This window comes from Halichoerus grypus, chromosome 6 (genome assembly GCF_964656455.1).
Source record: "Halichoerus grypus chromosome 6, mHalGry1.hap1.1, whole genome shotgun sequence".
Taxonomy (NCBI): domain Eukaryota; kingdom Metazoa; phylum Chordata; class Mammalia; order Carnivora; family Phocidae; genus Halichoerus; species Halichoerus grypus.
In genome coordinates this window covers 65,781,678-65,799,794 of record NC_135717.1, presented here as the reverse complement: position 1 = coordinate 65,799,794, position 18,117 = coordinate 65,781,678, and the positions used below count along the sequence as shown (strand labels likewise).

General features: G+C 41.5%; 2 protein-coding genes across 3 annotated transcripts in view; one reads left to right on the top strand and one right to left on the bottom strand.

Moving 5' to 3' along the window:
• YME1L1 (YME1 like 1 ATPase) overlaps positions 1 to 13,515 on the bottom strand; it is a 48,906-nt gene extending 35,391 nt beyond the window's left edge. The window contains exons 1-2 of the mRNA XM_036116106.2: positions 13,285 to 13,515; positions 1,911 to 2,042 (exon numbers count right to left, since the gene is read on the bottom strand). Of these exons, the coding sequence (XP_035971999.1) occupies positions 1,911 to 2,042; positions 13,285 to 13,317 (165 nt within the window). The 5' untranslated portion in view covers positions 13,318 to 13,515. The remainder of the gene's footprint in view (positions 1 to 1,910; positions 2,043 to 13,284) is intronic.
• A 558-nt stretch (positions 13,516 to 14,073) lies between these two features.
• MASTL (microtubule associated serine/threonine kinase like) overlaps positions 14,074 to 18,117 on the top strand; it is a 39,853-nt gene continuing 35,809 nt past the window's right edge. For both annotated transcript variants that reach the window (XM_078075294.1, XM_036085616.2), the window contains exons 1-2: positions 14,074 to 14,650; positions 17,250 to 17,387. In XM_078075294.1, coding sequence (XP_077931420.1) covers positions 14,465 to 14,650; positions 17,250 to 17,387 — 324 coding nt within the window. In that variant the 5' untranslated portion in view covers positions 14,074 to 14,464. The remainder of the gene's footprint in view (positions 14,651 to 17,249; positions 17,388 to 18,117) is intronic.

Sequence of the window (18,117 nt, the reverse complement as noted above, 5' to 3'; positions counted from 1 at the left end):
AACAAAAAAAAAAGGTGCTTAAGGAGAAAGAAAAAGTTCTGTAAAGCAATAAAGAACACTCACTAAAGACAAACAACAGGACACCAATTCCGTATCTGAAACCATTAATCATAAGCTCAACATTGGCTTCTAGAGTTTAGCTACTTTTCAAGCCCCTGACCTAGCAATTTCACTTAACGAAATAATCTTCAGTAACACAGACAGTAAAAGTGATGTTGTTTATAGCAACAAAAAATTGGGAACAATATCCAACAATGGGATATCATACAATGAACACTTTGAAGTCATTAAAAATATAGAAAATGGGGGCTCCTGGGTGGCCCAGTCGGTTAAGTGTCTGCCTTCCGCTCAGGTCATGATCCCAGGGTCCTGGGATCGAGCCCTTCATCAGGCTCCCTGCTCAATGTGGAGTCTGCTTCTCCCTCCCCCTGCTTGTGTGCTCTCTCTCTCTCATAAATAAATGAAATCTTTAAAAAATATAAAGAGAGAGAATGTATGGCATAACAAGTCCATAAAAACTATTAAATGAACAAAGCAGAATTTAAATCAGCATATACAGAATGATCCAATTATAAAATTAAAAAGTACAGGGACGCCAGAGTGGCTTAGTTGGTTAAGCATCCAACTCTTGATCTTGGCTCCGGTCTCGATCTCAGGGTCATGAGTTCAAGCGCCACACTGGGCTCCATGTTAGGCCCATATGGAGCCTACTTAAAAAAAAAAGTGTAAGAGAAAAAGAGACTTGACATGTAAATACAAAATGTTAATAGCATTATCTCTGGGGAGCAGGATCACAGGAGAATTTTATTTCTTCTACCTATACAGTATTTTCCAAGATTTCTAAAAGGAACACAATATTGCTATATGTAGCAATTTTGATACATGTATTTTCATCAGGCAGGCTCTCTTGGACTATAATTTGGGACAGGGTTATCACCACAGGAGAAAGACAATGGACTGCCTATACAAAGAAGCAACAGGAATTAGGTAAACGTTATAAAAGGAAAGTCTAAAGACGTTGAAGAACAAACTTTTCATCTAACTAAAATTTTATCCCAAGACTGACTCCAACCCTCCCAAGAAGTGAACACTTTTTCAACTCCTCCTCTCCTATTCTTTGCCATAGCCCCTGATATCAGGACTAAGAACATAAGTTACTTATGGATTAATGAGGTTTTTAGGAAATTTAACTAGAAATGATAATGTTTTCTATGAAAAATGTATTCTGAGCTACATGCAGCTATCTTACTAATAAACCCTGTAAACACAAAGGTTCCTAGGCTGCGAATTCCCTGTATCCTAGTAAACACTGATTTTGTAATCCTCTGAATACTGAAAGTAGTTTCATAGTGTATGTCTTTCACCTTCAGGTACCTATATTCTAACTGTTCAGCTACACTGAACACGCCCATAAGGCAGCAGATGGTAACTTCTTACTATTCCACCTTCCTTGAGACTTGGGAGGTAATTATGGTCAGTTAATTGTGGGTTCACTGCTACTGCTGGAGCAATACAAAATATCTAAATGGTATCACACAACTAGTAATCTAGGAAGTGAATACCAAATACACTTCCACATGAATTTTTTTTTTTTTAAGGTAGGGTCCATGCCCAACGTAGGGCTCAAACTCACGACCCTGAGGATTAAGAGTCGCCTCCTCTACCAACTGAGCCAGCCAGTCACCACTGCCACAGGAAATTTTTAATAAATGTTAAAAAAATAAGACAAAGTAACTTTTCTATATGTACAATAAAGTCAGAATTAGACATCTTTAATCATAAAGGAGATAAGCTGAAGACAGGAACGACCTTGTCACAAGTGCCTAACCATAGAAAGACATTTCAGACATGTTTCCAACATACTAAATCAAAAACACTGTTTCTCACACAATCAGGGTAAAAACTATTACCTCATTGCCAGCAGCCTCATGGTCAGGAACTACATCTCGATGGTGGTTTTGCGAAGCTGACACACTGACAGAAATAGATGTGTTTTTTGGTGAATGGAAGGCATTGATGAGGTGACTCAGAGGAACTGTAACCTAAAAGAAGATAAAAGTTGAAATTCAGTAGTGTGCTTTTTAAAATTAAAACAGAGAAAATCTTTTTATTGTCAGGATCTGGGATTTGTAAAATGTAAAACATACACTGTGTATCAGGACTATGTATTAAAAAATGAAAACACTCAGATGTATTGCTAGCAGGAAAAAACAGGTAAATTCTTCCAGGACAGTACTCTGGCTATATGAATCAAAAGTATTAAAAATATGTATTTTATTTCCCATTAATCTAATTTCTAGTAGTTTATTCTAAGGAAACAATCTGAAAAGTGCTTGTATATGCATAGATGACAATTTTCATTAAAACATTTAAAAAGCACTGGAAGAGGGGCGCCTGGGTGGCTCAGTCGTTAAGCGTCTGCCTTCGGCTCAGGTCATGATCCCAGGGTCCTGGGATTGAGCCCCGCATCGGGCTCCCTGCTCCGTGGGAAGCCTGCTTCTCCCTCTCCCGCTCCCCCTGCTTGTGTTCCCTCTCTCGCTGTGTCTCTCTCTCTCAAATAAATAAATAAAATCTTAAAAAAAAAAAAAAAAAAGCACTGGAAGAGCAGAAATGCCCACCATTAAAAGAGTGGGCTAAATAAATGATACCACCACAAAATGAAGTATTTCAGACTTAAAAAAAAAAAGTAAGCATATATCCAGAATTTTATTCTTCTCAACTTCCTCACTGCACCAACCTGTTCTCATCCTATTCTAAGTCACCATTATCTATATGCAGATTTTCACAATAGCCCTCGTAACTACTCTCCCTGAACCTGCTCTATTAAAAACAAAGTCAGGGGCGCCTGGGTGTCTCAGTCTTTAAGCGTCTGCCTTGGGCTCAGGTCATGATCCCAGGGTCCTGGGATCAAGCCCGCATCGGGCTCCCTACTCAGCGGGAGGCCTGCTTCTAACACTCTCCCACTCCCCATGCTTGTGTTCCCTCTCTCACTGTCTGTCAAATAAATAAATAAATCTTCAAAAAAAAAAAGAAAAAGTCAGATCTCATCGCTCCTCTGCTCAAAACCCTCCAATGGCTTCTCTTCCCACTCACAATAAAAGCAGAAGTCCTAAGCACTATGACACAGAAAGCCCTCTATGGTTATTACCTCTCCAAATTTATCTACCACTATGTTCTCCTTCATTCTCTTTCCTCCTGCCATATTGGCCTCCTTGCTGTTTCTGGAACACACCTAGCAAGCCCTCCCTCAAGGACTTTGCATTGTTTTATTCCCTTTTGTCTAGCTTGCTCTCCAACTTCCTTCAATTCTTAACTCAAATGTCATCTTTTGAGTCTTTTCCCTAGCCAACCTATTTAAAATTTCAACAACCCTCCCCTAAAAAATATTCCTTATCCCTTTTCACTACTCCATTTTCTCTTCTTGACACTTTCAGTATCTAACACACTTTATACATAATCTACTTGTTTATCTATACGTTGTTTATTTCTCGTTTCTCTCTCTCGACCAATTCTGACACCAGCTGGTTGTCCAACAATCCAATTCTGAAATTAATTACCCAGTGTTACTGTAGAACCCATAAGTTAAAGGCTCAGCCCCACAAGTCTGTTCCCATTTCAGATACCAGTCACAAGTCCTAAACCATTCATACTTCTGATCTACCAGCTATAAATCAGGGTTTCCTCAACCTCCTCCCCAGGTTTGATAATTTGCTAGAACAGCTTATAGAACTAAGGAATATACTTTACATTTACTGGTCTATTAAGAAAGGAAGGAAGGAAAGGAGGGAGGGAGAAAGTGGGAGGGAGTAAGGAAGGAAGGAAAAGAAAATGAGAAAGGAGAGGAGAGGAAAGGAAAGGAAGGGAAGGGAAGGAAGGAAAGGAACGGGGTGCCTGGGTGGCTCAGTAGGTTGAGCATCTGCCTTCAGCTCGGGTCGTGATCTCAGGGTCCTGGGATGAAGCCCCGCATCAGGCTCTCCACTCAGCCGAGAAGTTGGCTTCTCCCTCTCCCTCTGTGATCTCTCTTGCTTTCGTGCTCTCTCAAATAAATAAATAAAATCTTAAAAAAAAAAAAAAAAAAAGGTAGGAAGGAAAGGCCAGATGAATAGGCACAGCCACAAGGGTGCAAAAGCACAAGATGTGGAGTGTACCACCCTTCTGCACGGTGAATCTTTGCACTGAATCTCACTGTTGAAGAGTTTCTATAGAGATCAATCCCTAGGCCAGCCCTCCCCTCCCAAAGTCTAGGGGGTTAGGGCTGAGAGTTCCCATCTTCTAATCACTAGGTCTTTCAGGTGACCAGCTCAGCCCTGAGGCTGTCTAAAGACCCTATCCTAAGTCACCTCATAAGCATAATTCCAGGTGTGATCCAAAGGGGTGCCTTAAGACACTCCTATCACATAGGAAATTCCAAGGGTTTTAGGAGCTTCATGCCAAGAAATGGAAACAAAGACCAAATATTTACTTTTTATTATATACCAGTCTCCCACCAAAATGTAAGTCTGATGTGGCAAGGGATTTTTTTCTCTACTCTATTTTACTTTATTTATATAATTATTTAATGTAAAACTGTTAACAGAAAGAGTTAGGTGTCCCTGGAAAAAAGACATAACTTTCTTGACATAAGGCCCCCGAGGCATCTTGTGAAAGAATATAAGAACAGCCACTATCAGGCCAGGAGTCTAATCTTTAATCTTATCAGGGACAATAAATCAGTGGTAAAGCTCCCAGAGTTCAAAAGTGAAGACTGACCTTCTTGAGTTATCTTTGCAGTATCTAAATCCCTTTAACCCTCAGATATTGAACCAACTGGAGCCAGAAAACTGATGATACTATCCCTTGCTGGCCCTTGTGACTCTGACCTGGACTCAGTCACTTTAAGATGACTTTTGCCCCAATTCCATGATGTATTCCCCATTCCACAAGCCTCGTCATGAATATGTATGAACCCTTACCCTAAAACTTTCCCAATTTTGTTATTCAGGGAAACACTGCTTTGGGAAAGATGCCTAATGTTCTCCTTTACTTGCTGCAAGTAAAACCTTCCCTTTTCCCATTCTTTGGCTTGGTTGTGTCTCTTGGTTTGACATTCACCAAGAGACAAACCCAGTTTTCAGTAACAAAATGTTTTTACACAAATACTCACATAACTTACATACTTTAGATTTTCTTTTTCTCTATTTTATCCATACTGTATCCCAGTGCAACAATAATGCACACACAGTAGATGCCAAATAAATATTTCTTGCGTAAATGAATAAATTAAATGGGTTCTTACCATACAGGCATACCTCATTTTATTGTGCTTCACTTTATTGCACTTCGCAAATACTGCATTTTTTTATAAATTGAAGGTTTGTGGTCACACTGCATCAAGCAAGTCTTTTGGCACCATTTTTCCAGTAGCATTTGCCCACTTCATGTCTCTTTGTCACATTTTGGTAGTTCTCACAATATTTCAAACTTTTTCATTATTATTATATTCGTTATGGTTACCTATGATTAGTGATCTTTGATGTTAATACTGTAATTGTTTTGGGATGCCACGAACCACACCTATGTAAGACACTGAGCTTAATCAGTAACTGTGTTCTGACTGCTCGACCAATGGGCCCTTCCCATCCCTCTCCCTCTCCTTGGGCTTTCCCATTCCCTGAGACACAATATTGAAATCGGGGCAATTAATAACCCTACAATAGCATTTAAGTGTTCAAGTGAAAGGAAGAGTCACAGATCTCTCACTTTCAATCAAAATCCAGACATGAATAAGCCTGATAAGGAAAGCATGTCAAAAGCCAAGATAGCCTAAAAGCTAGGCCTCTTGTACTTTGCCAAGTTGTCCATGCAAAAGAAAAGTTCTTGAAGGAAATTAAAAGTGCTATTCTAGTGAACACACAAATACTAAAAAAGCAAAACGGCCTTCGAATGGCTGAAAGTTTTAGTAGTCTGGATAGAAACCAACCACAACATTCCCTTAAGCCAAAGCCTAATTCAGAGCAAGGCCCTAACTGTATTTAATTCTATGAAGGCTGAGAGAGGTGAAGAAGCTGCAGAAGGAAAGTCTGAAGCTAGGAGAGGTTGGTTCATGAGGTTTAAGAAGCCGTCTCCATAACATAAACGTGCAAGGTGAAGCAGCAAATACTGATATAGAAGCTGCAGCAAATTATCCAGAAGATCTAGATGACACAGATTACTAATGAATAACTATACTAAACAGATTTTCAATGTACAAGAAACTGCCTTCTGGTCTAAGATGCCATCTCATAACTAGAGAGAAGTTAATGCCTGGCTTCAAAGCTTCGAAGGACAGGCTGACTCTCTTGTTAGGGACTAATATAGCTGACTTTAAGTTGAAGCCAATGTTTATTTACCACTCTGAAAATCCTAGGCCCTTAAGAATAGTATTGAATCTATGCTGCCTCTGCTCTATAAATGGAAAAACAAAGCCTGGTCGACAGCACATCTATTTACAATATGATTTACTGAACACTCTAAGCCCCCTGTTAAGAGACCTACTGCTCATAAAAAAATGATTCCTTTCAAAATATTACTGCTCATTGACCATATACTTGGCTACCCAAGAGCTCTGTTGGATGTGTACAACCAGATTAATGTTGCGTTCACATCTGCTAACACATCCATTCTGCAGCCCATGTGTCAGAAGCAATTTTGACTCTCAAGTCTTATTATTTAAGAAATACATTTTGTAAAGGCTACAGCTGCCAGAGAGTGTGATTCTTCTTATGGATCTGGGCAAAGTGAACTGAACACCTTCTGGAAAAGGATTCACCATTTCAGATGGCATTAAGAACTTTTTCATAGGAAGAGGTCAGAATATCAACATTAACCGGGGTTAAGGTTGAGGGGGTTAAGACCAGTGGAGGAAAGTAACTGTAAATGTGGTGGAAATAGCAAGAGAACTAGAAGTGGACCCTGAAGATGTGACTGAAGTGCTGCAATCCCATGATCAAACTAAGAATGATGAGTTGCTTCTTATGGATGAGCAAAAAAAGTGGTTTCTCTTTTTTTTTTAGGATTTTATTTATTTGAGGGCACCTGGGTGGCTCAGTCGGTTAAGCCTCTGCCTTCAGCTCAGGTCATGATCTCAGCGTCCTGGAATCGAGTTCCGCATCGGGTTCCCTGCTCGTCGGGGAGCCTGCTTCTCCCTCTACCCCTCCCCCTTGCTCATGATCTCTGTCTCTCTCTAATAAATAAAATCTTAAAAAAAAAAAAAAATCCTTAAAAAAAAAAAGATTTTATTTGTTTGAGAGAGAGTGAGTGAGAGAGAGAGTGCGTGCAGGCACACAAGATGGGAGGGGACGCAGAAGGAGAGGGAGAAGCAGACTCCCCCACCGAGCAGCATGACCTGAACTGAAGGCAGACGCTTAGCCAACTGAGCCACCCACGTGCCCCAAGAAAGTGGTTTCTTGAGATGGAATCTACTCCTGGTGAAGATGCTGTGAAGATTGTTGAAAAGACAACAAAGAATTTAGACTATTACATAAACTTAGTTGATAAAGAAGGGTTTGAGAGGATTCAGTCCAATAATGAAAGAAATTCTACTGTGGGTCAAATGCTATCAAATAGCATCACATCTTACAGAGAAACCATTCATGAAAGGAGGAGTCCATCAATATTGCAATCTTCACTGTTGTCTTTTTTTTTTTAAGATTTTGTTTATTTATTTGAGAGAGAGAATGAGATAGAGAGAGCATGAGAGGGGGGAGGGTCAGAGAGAGAAGGAGACTCCCCGCTGAGCAGGGAGCCCGATGCGGGACTCAATCCTGGGACTCCAGGATCATGACCTGAGCCGAAGGCAGCCACTTAACCAACTGAGCCACCCAGGCACCCTCACTGTTGGCTTATTTTAAGAAATCGCCACAGCCACTCCCCACCTTCAGTAGCCACTACCCTGATCAGTCATCAGCCATCAATTGTAAGGCAAGACCCTACCAACAAAAAGAGTATGACTTGTTCAAAGCACAGACAATGGGGGAGCCTGGGTGGCTCAGTAGGTTAAGTGTCCAACTCTTGATTTTGGCTCAGGTCATGACTTCAGTGTTGTGAGATGGGAGCCCAGTATGGGGCTCCACACTGAGCAGGGAGTTGCTTGAGATTCTCTCCCTCTCCTTCTCCCTCTGCCCCTCCCCCCACTCACGTGCATATGTGCTCTCTCTCTAAAAATAAATGCATCTTTCTTTTTTTTAAAGATTTTATTTATTTGACAGAGAGAGACACAGCAGAGGGAGGGAACACAAGCAGGGGGAGTGGGAGAGGGAGAAGCAGGCTTCCCGTGGAGCAGGGAGCCTCATGCGGGGCTCGATACCCTGGGATCATGACCTGAGCTGAAGGCAGACGCTTAATGACTAAGCCACCCAGGCACCCCAAAATAAATGCATCTTTAAAAAAAAAAAAAAGCACAGGGACACCTGGGTGGCTCAGTCGTTAAGTGTCTGCCTTCAGCTCAGGTCATGATCCTAGAGTCCTGGGATCGAACCCTGCATCAGGCTCCCTGCTCCGTGGGAAGCCTGCTTCTCCCTCTCCCACTCCCCCCTGCTTGTGTTCCCTCTCTCGCTGTGTCTCTCTCTGTCAAATAAATAAATAAAATCTTCAAAAAAATAATAAAATAAAATAAATTTTTTAAAAAAGCACAGATGATGGTTAGCATTTTTAAACAATAAAGTATTTTTTAAAGTATTACATTGTTTTTAGACACCTAATAGATCATAGTATAGTGCAAACATAACTTTCAGATACACTGGGAAATCAAAAATTCATTTGTCTCATGTTACTGTAATACTTGCTTTACTGTGGTAGTCTTGAACCAAACCCACAGTATCTTCAAGGCATGCTTGTCTACCAGGTTTTGTACTACATGCTTTACTTATATTATCTCATTTAATCCTTATGACAAGCATAAACATTATTATTTACTTCAGTTCAGCAAGAATTTAGACAGGTTCAGTGACATGTTCAAAGTCACACTCAGCAAGTTAAGTGTATGAACAAAGATTCTAACCAAAATAATCTGACTCCAGATTCCACTTAGACTTTTCATCTCATAGTTACTGATAGAGAAATAAATTCACAATATGTTGTAAAATAAAAAAAATTGTTAAATGTAAAACTACATCTTTTTTTAAAAAAGTATGCACACACAGGGCACCTGGGTGGCTCGGGTCGTGGTCCCAGGGTCCTGGGATCAAGTCCTGCATTGGGCTCCTTGCTCAGCTGGGAGTTTGCTTCTCCCTCTCCCAGTGCCCCTCCCCCCATTGTTCTCTGCCTCTCAAATAAATAAAATCTTCAAAAAAAAAGTATGCATACACATATTTGTATAGAGGTAAAAAGTATGAAGGAGGGGTGCCTGAGTGGATCAGTCATTAAGCGTCTGCCTTCGGCTCAGGTCATGGTCCCAGGAGTCCCGCATCCGGCTCCCTCCTCAGCAGGAGGCCTGCTTCTCCCTCTCCCACTCCCCCTGCTTGTGTTCCCTCTCTCGCTGTGTCTCTTTCTGTCAAATAAAATCTTAAAAAAAAAAAAAAGTATGAAGGAATATATTCTAAAATATGATGTCTGTGCAATGAGATTATGGAGGATTTTTATTTTCTTATCTGTATTTTTCTTTTTGGCATTTTTGGCAATGTGCACATATTACTTTTAGGGTGAGAAAGAAGCAATAAGCTCTTTTAAAACTACAGGAATCAAAATTATTTTAAGATACATATTTTCTGCCTATTTCTTTGAAAAGCTTTATTTCAGTTATAGCTCTTCTCATTCAAAAAAGGATTTAAATTGCTAAAAGATAGTTTGATCTCTTCTCAATGAAAAAGTTTACCTTTTGTATCTTTCCTAACTTCAGTGTAAATTCAGGCATATTCATGGGGCGACTGCATGGCTCAGTCAGGTAAGCGTTGGCCTTCAGCTCCGGTCATGATCCCAGGGTCCTGGGATCGAGTCCCACATCAGGCTCCCTGCTCGGTGGGAAGCCTGCTTCTCCCTCTAATCCTCTCCCCTCTCATGCTGTTTCTCACTATTTCTCTCTCTCAATTAAATAAATAAAACCTTAAAAAAATAATAAATTCAGACATATTCAATGGATTAAGCAACCAGGAATTACAAGTGTTTACCATCTTTCAAAGCATAAAATGCGTAATGGTCCTATATGAGCCCAGTTAAGCCTGCCTATAGTACACAAAATAACTTCACCATCTCTACCAACATCACATACCACTAACTCTCCATCCAGCTGATGATAAATTCTCCTAAAATTGAGTCTTCTTGATATAAACTTCTTGAAGTTCAATTTTAAAAGGTTTAAAAGGTTTTCAACAGGTCAAGTCAGACTTCTTTTTCAAACAACTGGTAGGACTCCTCCAGATGTAAGCTAGGATGCAACAGGAAGTTACTCAAGTAAGAGGGCGGAAAGCTATCAGCAGAAGAGAGGAAGGAAAGGGACAAAAGCAGGGAAGGAATATGTTTTGTTTTGTAGAACCAACAGTTCCAGCCAAGGAGACATGATGTTTCACCTGGGAGCCCCTTGCTAGCTGTGTCTCCCCTGACAGCCCCTATGTGAGCCAGTATGAGCTGGACTGGACCTGAGAAGCTGCAGAGAAGTCCCCCTGAGTTGTCCTGAAGTTACCTTTAGCTCATTATACTACCAAGATCTCCTAGAGACGGAGCTTTCCACCATTTTTTTGAACTAGCACATTGACATTCTGGGCATGAGTAATTGAACTGAAGTGCTTACGTGAACTCCCTGCCCCACCCCCTAATACACTGAATAAAAGCTTCCCTATACTAACCCCACCGACAGAGAGTGCTTTGAAAGCCATTATGTCTCCTTACTTGTAACAAGTAATAAAGTTCTTTGTTTTCAACACTTCCTTGGGTTTCGTTCAGTTTGATGCATCTCAAGTGGCAAACCCCTTGAGTTTGGTTACACAGATACTGTCATATTAGTAAATAACATTTTCATACATCCGCTGATCAAACCAGAAACACTTCTTTCCATCATCCCTCATATCCAATCCCTCATTAAATTCTACTCTTTGGGGGCGCCTGGGTGGCTCAGTCGTTAAGCGTCTGCCTTCGGCTCAGGTCATGATCCCAGGGTTCTGGGATCGAGCCCCGCATCGGGCTCCCTACTTGGCGGGAAGCCTGCTTCTCCCTCTCCCACTCCCTCTGCTTGTGTTCCTGCTCTATCTCTCTCTGACAAATAAATAAATAAATAAAATCTTTAAACAACAACAACAAAAAATTCTACTTTGTACAAAACAAAACAAAAAAAGCTAACTCATCGCCTTCTTTCCATAACCATTGCTTCCACTTTAGTGGCGCATTATCCCCCTCCTGGATTACTGCAATAACATCCTTAACTGAAAACACTTCTACTTTTGCCCTTCTACATTCTCCACAGAAGCCAGAGTGATCTACTGAAAATGTAAATCTGATCACGGATTCTGTGCTTAAAAACATCCAATGGTTCCCAATACACTTAAAATGAAATCCGAGGGGGTTGGGAGGATGGGTTAGCCTGGTGATGGGTATTGAGGAGGGCACGTTCTGCATGGAGCACTGGGTGTTATGCACAAACAATGAATCATGGAACACTATATCTAAAACTAATGATGTAATGTATGGGGATTAACATAACAATAAAAAAAATTAAAAAAAAAAAAAAATGAAATCCGAAGTTCCTTATTATGGGCACCTGTGGCTCAGTCGGATAGGTGGACCGTTAAGCGTCTGCCTTCGGCTCAGGTCATGATCCCAGGGTCTTGGGATGGAGCCCTGCGTTGGGATCAAGCCCTGCATTAGGGCTCCCTGCTCAGCAGGGAGTCTGCTTCTCCTTCTCCCTCTGCCCCCCCCATAAATATATAAAATCTTAAAAAAAAAAAAAAAAAGTACCTTAATATAACTTCCTGTATGATCTGCCTAAGGCTTCTTCCCAATCTCATTTCTGTCATCACACCCTTTAATCACTACATTCTAGCCAGACTGGCCTTATTTTTGTTCCTCCAAGAAGCTAAGCTCTTCCCTATCTCAGGACCTCCAAATATCCTTGCATATACCTGAGATACCTGTTCACTTCCATTCACTCTTCACCTGGCTAACTCTTACTCAATTTTTCTTCATATCACCATCAAGATTCCACATTTGTTTTGTCCACCTGGCAGGCACATTACTGGTGTCCAATAAATAATCACTCATTTTCGATTATCCAGCCAGTACTAACAAAAAAACAAAACAAAACAAAAAAACCAAGACAGTGGGGTTACACAAAGAAACGTAATTATATGCTGAAACTAAAGTATTAAAAATTATCTTAAAATCTGAATGTGTTCAGAAACTATTCATTTGCAAAACTGAGAACTCCAAAAAAAAAAAACCTATCAAAATGTTGCCATAAAAAAATAGATTTTTAGGGGTGCCTGGGTGGCTCGGTCGTTAAGCGTCTGCCTTCGGCTCAGGTCATGATCCCAGGGTCCTGGGATTGAGCCTGGCATCGGGCTCCCTGCTCCGCGGGAAGCCTGCTTCTCCCTCTCGCACTCCCCCTGCTTGTGTTCCCTCTCTCACTGTGTGTGTGTGTCTCTCTCAAATAAATAAATAAAATCTTTAAAAAAAAGATTTTTAAATGAACCAAGGATAAAACATTGTCACAAGTGATTACTCCTGAAAGAAGATAATTAAAAACCCTGGGAATGATGTTTTTCTGCCCTATCTTTTGCTCTATGAAAAAATGGGAAAGAGGCTAAATACAAATAGTAACGCAAGCAGTCAATAACTTAAAAATATGTTTATTAGTCTTTTCTGGCAAGGAAGGAAGGAAAGAAAAAAAATTCGTGGTATTCAAATTATTACAACATGTTTGAGTTAAATTCCATTTAAAAAGGAAAGAAAGTACTGGGTATCGGGGTTGTTACAGTAAATCCCTGGAGAGGTGATAAGATGGAAAGAAAACATTACTTGCTCCCTTTACATCTAAGGCAAAGGCGTTTCCATCCTCACTCCGCACCCCCCCACCCCAGAATGTCCGGCACTGAACAATGCCTAATGGATTCTCTAGTAAAAATTCCACACTATCAACTCGATAAACCAGTGTCTCCATCATATCGATCTCTGCTACATCGTCCGCCTTTTACTCTCAGCGTAGCCGCTGATCTCTTCTCAACCCTAGGACTCGCTTTGGGTTGATCGCTTCCCTCCTAGGATCCCAAATGAGAAACCGCTTCTACGAAACGCAAACGGCAAACAGGAGGGGAGAAAAAAAGGACCGGATGCCAGACTCACCTGGGGCTGCACCGTACTCGATAGGGAAAACATCTCCGGGCCCTCAGCGACCTCACCCGCCTGCCGAAAGTGCCCCTCTGTCCACGGCTCGGCGGGGAGGTGCTGAGCCCTTCTTTCCTTTTCTTTTCCCCTCTCCCCTTAGCTCTTACTCTTCCTAGAAACAGAAAATGGCTTCCCCTTCTCACAGCTGCTGCAACGACAGACAATCTGCCCCGGAAGACAAGGCTCCAACGCAACACTACTTCCGGGGCAGGTGGGCAATACAGGGGAATACGCCTGTGGTTCCCCCTTTCCCCGACTGACGTATCTACTGCAGCAGCTGAGGTACCCTGGCCCGCAAACTAGTTGATGTTCACGTTGACTAATACAAGCGCGGGATCCCCAAGGTCTCTGGTCTTATTTTTTTTTTAAGGGGGTACGGCATTGACCCTGTTAAATCTTTGTACACTAACTTATCAAATCTTCCAATACATTCTTCTTTTCCGACTGGGCCTTGAGGTACCATAAACTCTTTTGCTACTATTTGGTGCTCTTTATCTTCCCCACAGTAAATCGAAAATTCTTCCTGTTGGTCCTAATCCGCTTCAGTCAGGCAAATTACATCCTGTTTATATGTCAGATGGCAGGGCCAGCCACGGGCTTCCTGCTCATCCAGTTTCTCCACATTCTCTGATTTCCACTAGCCAGACCGAAGTGGCTTACATTTCTCGCGAGGGTGCGAAGTCGCAAAGGAGTAAAAAACAGACAAAACAAAAAGCAAAAGTGAGATGAGGGCAGGGTCCCACCAACCTCGATTGGAGGTCAGGAGAAACCTCAATTCTGCGATTGAGATTCAAGTCCGAGCAGTAGCCCCTTTCTCTTGTAGGCCAAAGACTCTGTGCCTCCTCCATTATTACAAATGAAATAACAGGGCCGCCGTCACCGCCCTCGAAGAGTCTGTGGTTGGTTGGAGAATTTCCCAACGTCCCCGCCCTCACCGCCATTGGGTACTTCCGCGCGGAGGAACAGGAGGTGACCGCGCGGGACTGCGCTGGGCTCGGCGTGGCGAGCGCGGCAACGCGGTGACGTCACTGGCGACGGACTGCGTGGGCGGGGTCTTACTTTGAACCCAGTTGGCGGGAGTTGTGGCTTGGAAAGGGCCTTAGCTGATGCTGCCGGCTTCCGTCTGGGCTGGTTTACGATGGAGCCCACTGCGGGGAGCGAGAAGGAGAGTGAAGGAGACGCGGTGACAGGGAAGTGCGTGAATAGGATCCTGGTGCCAAGACCTCCCTCCATTGAGGAATTCACCATAGTGAAGCCCATTAGCCGTGGCGCCTTTGGGAAGGTGTATCTCGGGCAGAAAGGCAGCAGGTTGTATGCTGTGAAGGTAAGAAGTCGGGGAGTAAAGAAAGGGAAAGAGTCCGGACCTTCGGCCCTCTTTCCTGCCCCTGAATTGGGCAGGCCCCAGGGCCTTAGGAGCCTTTATAGCCCTGTGATATGACTTCTTTCTTGGGGTGACAAGATTGCCGGCAGGCTGGGTGTCTCGCCTCTGCCCCACCCTTCTTTTCACACCGCCAATGCCTAGGATACGCCAGGATTTCTGAATCCTTTTTACCACCTTGACCTTTACCGGGATTAAGTTGGAAACATTAAATTTGAAACAATTAGTTTTTTTAAGATTTTATTTATTTATTTATTTTACAGAGAGAGAGAGAGACAGCGAGAGAGGGAACACAAGCAGGGGGAGTGCGAGAGGGAGAAGCAGGCTTCCCGCTGAGCAGGGAGCCAGATGTGGGGCTCGATCCCAGCACTGGGATCATGACCTGAGCTGAAGGCAGTCGCTTAACCAACTGAGCCTCCCAGGCGCCCCTGAAACAATTATTTAAAGACTAAACTGAAACATGTTAGAACGTGTCACTCCTTTATCCTTGCAGCAGTATATAACATTACAAAAGCACTCAAGAGCTTTCAATGTATTTGAGGCTCTTCTGGCCGCTCTTGGTCCTCACCCACTCCGTAGTTTCAGGTTACTCTTATTTCAGCACTGAGTGAACATGATAAAGGAAAGAAACCAGCAGTCTGAGTGCTGATGCAGTTTCAACTTTCTGTTGAACATTGCTATGTGAATATCTACCAGGTATTTTGAAATTGTACTTGCCTCACATTGCCTGCTTCAACACTGAATCTTCTGTATTCCCTCTCTCCGTTTAATAAAATCACCTTCATCACTGTCATTCAGCCTAGAAACTTGAATCATTTTAACTTTCCTCTACTTCATCTATATAACCAATGTCTCAACTAGTCCTGTCAATTCTGTCTCATATTTCTTATTATCTCTTCCATTCCATTCCCAAGACTATCCAAATACAGGACTTCATTTTTTCTTTCTTTTGTTTTTTTCCTACTCCCTCCCTCCCTTTTTCCCTCCCTCCCTTCCTTTTTAAAAGTACAAGTCAATTTTTGGTAAATTAAAGATTGGGTAACTATCAACACAATCCAATTTTAGAACATATCCATCACCCTAAAAAGATCTCCTGCCTGTCTGCAGTACCTCCCTCTAACACCCCTAGCCCCAGGATACCAGCAATCTACTTTCTATCTCTATAGGTTTGCCTTTTCTCTACATCGCATGTAGATGGAATCATGCAATATATAGTCTTTTGCATTTGGGTTTTTTGTTTTTTGTTTTTTTGTTTTTACTGGACAACATTTTTGAGATTCATCAAACCTTCATTTACATACCTAGTCTATTGGAATAGGCCCCTAAATAGAATCCCTAATTTTTTCATCCCCTCCTTAGGCTGTGGCTTGCAAGCTAAAGTCCAAACTCCTTAGAAAAGCAATCATAGGGCGCCTAAGTGGCTCAGTCAGTTGAGCGTCTGCCTTCGGCTCAGGTCTTGATCCCGGGAATCCCGCATCGATTGGCTCCTCTTCAAACCTTACCTGACCTTTCAGACCCACTCCATTGAAATTAATTCTTCCTTGATTCATATGTTCCACCAATTTTTTGCTTTTCCTTCTACTATACTTCTTAATCAGTCCTTATCAGTTGTTGCAATAAAAACACCAATTCATTTTTTCGATGAATATTTGTTGAGTATCCCCTTTGTGTGTAGGATCTAGGGTGCAGTGGTGAACAAAACAAACATGCCTTCACAGAGCTTCCAATCTAGTGAAATGATAGGTGAAATCATGTTACAGACTGACTTTGACAATTTCCCTCAATTTTCTTATAGAAGGATATAAGGCTGGAATTTATAGTATATTAATTATACACATTAATATTGATTTTATTACTCTAATGAGTCTCTGGAAGCAATATGTCTTTTAATCATCCTGACAATTGATCTCAATGTTACTGACTTCAGTTTAGTGCCCCAATTTTAATATAGATTATATTACAGTTTTGCTTCTGTACCAATTACCTTGAAATTTGAAAAGAGTAATTTGTTATTTTCTGTAAGACAGCATTTGAGACTGTTAACTTTCAGTAGTTTTAACTATTAAGATTTTTTTCTAGGCAAACAAACTTCCTATATTCTTCCTTTTTCTGACTCAGTTCCCATCCATCAAAGAATCAGAAGTTAAAGAAAATTTATTAGCTGCTAATTATCTGTGCCTAGGTTCCTGATTATCTGGGGACTTATTAGGAACATTACCACCTTTGAATTTGTTATAAGAATAGTAGAATGGAATTTTTTTTCTACTAATATGTAGGGCACTAGGGAAGCATTTGTTTACTTCTTTTTTCCTTCTCAAAAGGGATGTGATACTTGTGCCACTTGATGCTAAAATAAGTAGTTCTCTTGAAGAAAGTTTAGTTTTGTTTTACCATATTAGCTGTTTTTCTGACAGTTTCCTGAGGGCAATGACAATGACATCTATGTTTTCTCTCTCTGGTTGTTTTCACAAAGGCAACTCTGAAACCTGAGAACACTTTTGTAATAAAAAATAAAATGAACCTATTGTTATGTTGTCTACCATAGGTTGTCAAAAAAGCAGATATGATCAACAAAAATATGACTCATCAGGTACAAGCTGAGAGGGATGCACTAGCACTTAGCAAAAGTCCTTTCATTGTCCATTTGTATTATTCACTACAGTCAGCAAACAATGTCTACTTGGTAAGTAAATAATTTTACATTTTTTTCTTTACACATTAGCAATCACTGAATTCATTGACTTAAGAATACAATTGGGGAGGGTGGCACTTGGCTGGCTCAGCCGGTAGAGCATGCAACTGTTTGATCTCAGGGTTGTGAATTCAAGCCCCACATTGGGTGTAGAGATTACTTAAAAATAAATCTTTAAGGGGTGCCTGGGTGGCTCAGTTGGTTGAGCGTCTGCCTTTGGCTCAGGTCATGATCCCGGGGTCCTGGGATTGAGCCCCGCATTGGGCTCTCTGCTCAGTGGAGAGCCTGCTTCTCCCTCTCCCTCTGCCTGCCACTCCCCCTGCTTGTGCTCTCTCTCTCCCTTTTTCTCTCTGTCAAATAAATAAATAAAATCTTTTTAAAAAAATAAATAAATCTTTAAAAATATATATAATTAAAAAAAAGAATATAGTCTCTGGGCTTAGAGTACTTGGGTTTGAATTACAACTTTTGCACTTACTATCTTTATGACTTTGGCCAAGTTCCCGTACCTGTTGTATGGGCCAGGTTCTCTGGAGAAAAAGAACTAATAGAGTGTGTGTGTGTGTGTGTGTGTGTATAGGGTGGGGATTTAAGGACTTGCTCTATGTGATTGTCAGGGTTGGCAAGTCTGAAATCTTGCAGGGTAAGCCAGCAGCCTGTAGACCCAGGGAAGAGTTGATGTTGTAACTCGGGTCCAAAAGCAGTGTAGAAGCAGAATTCC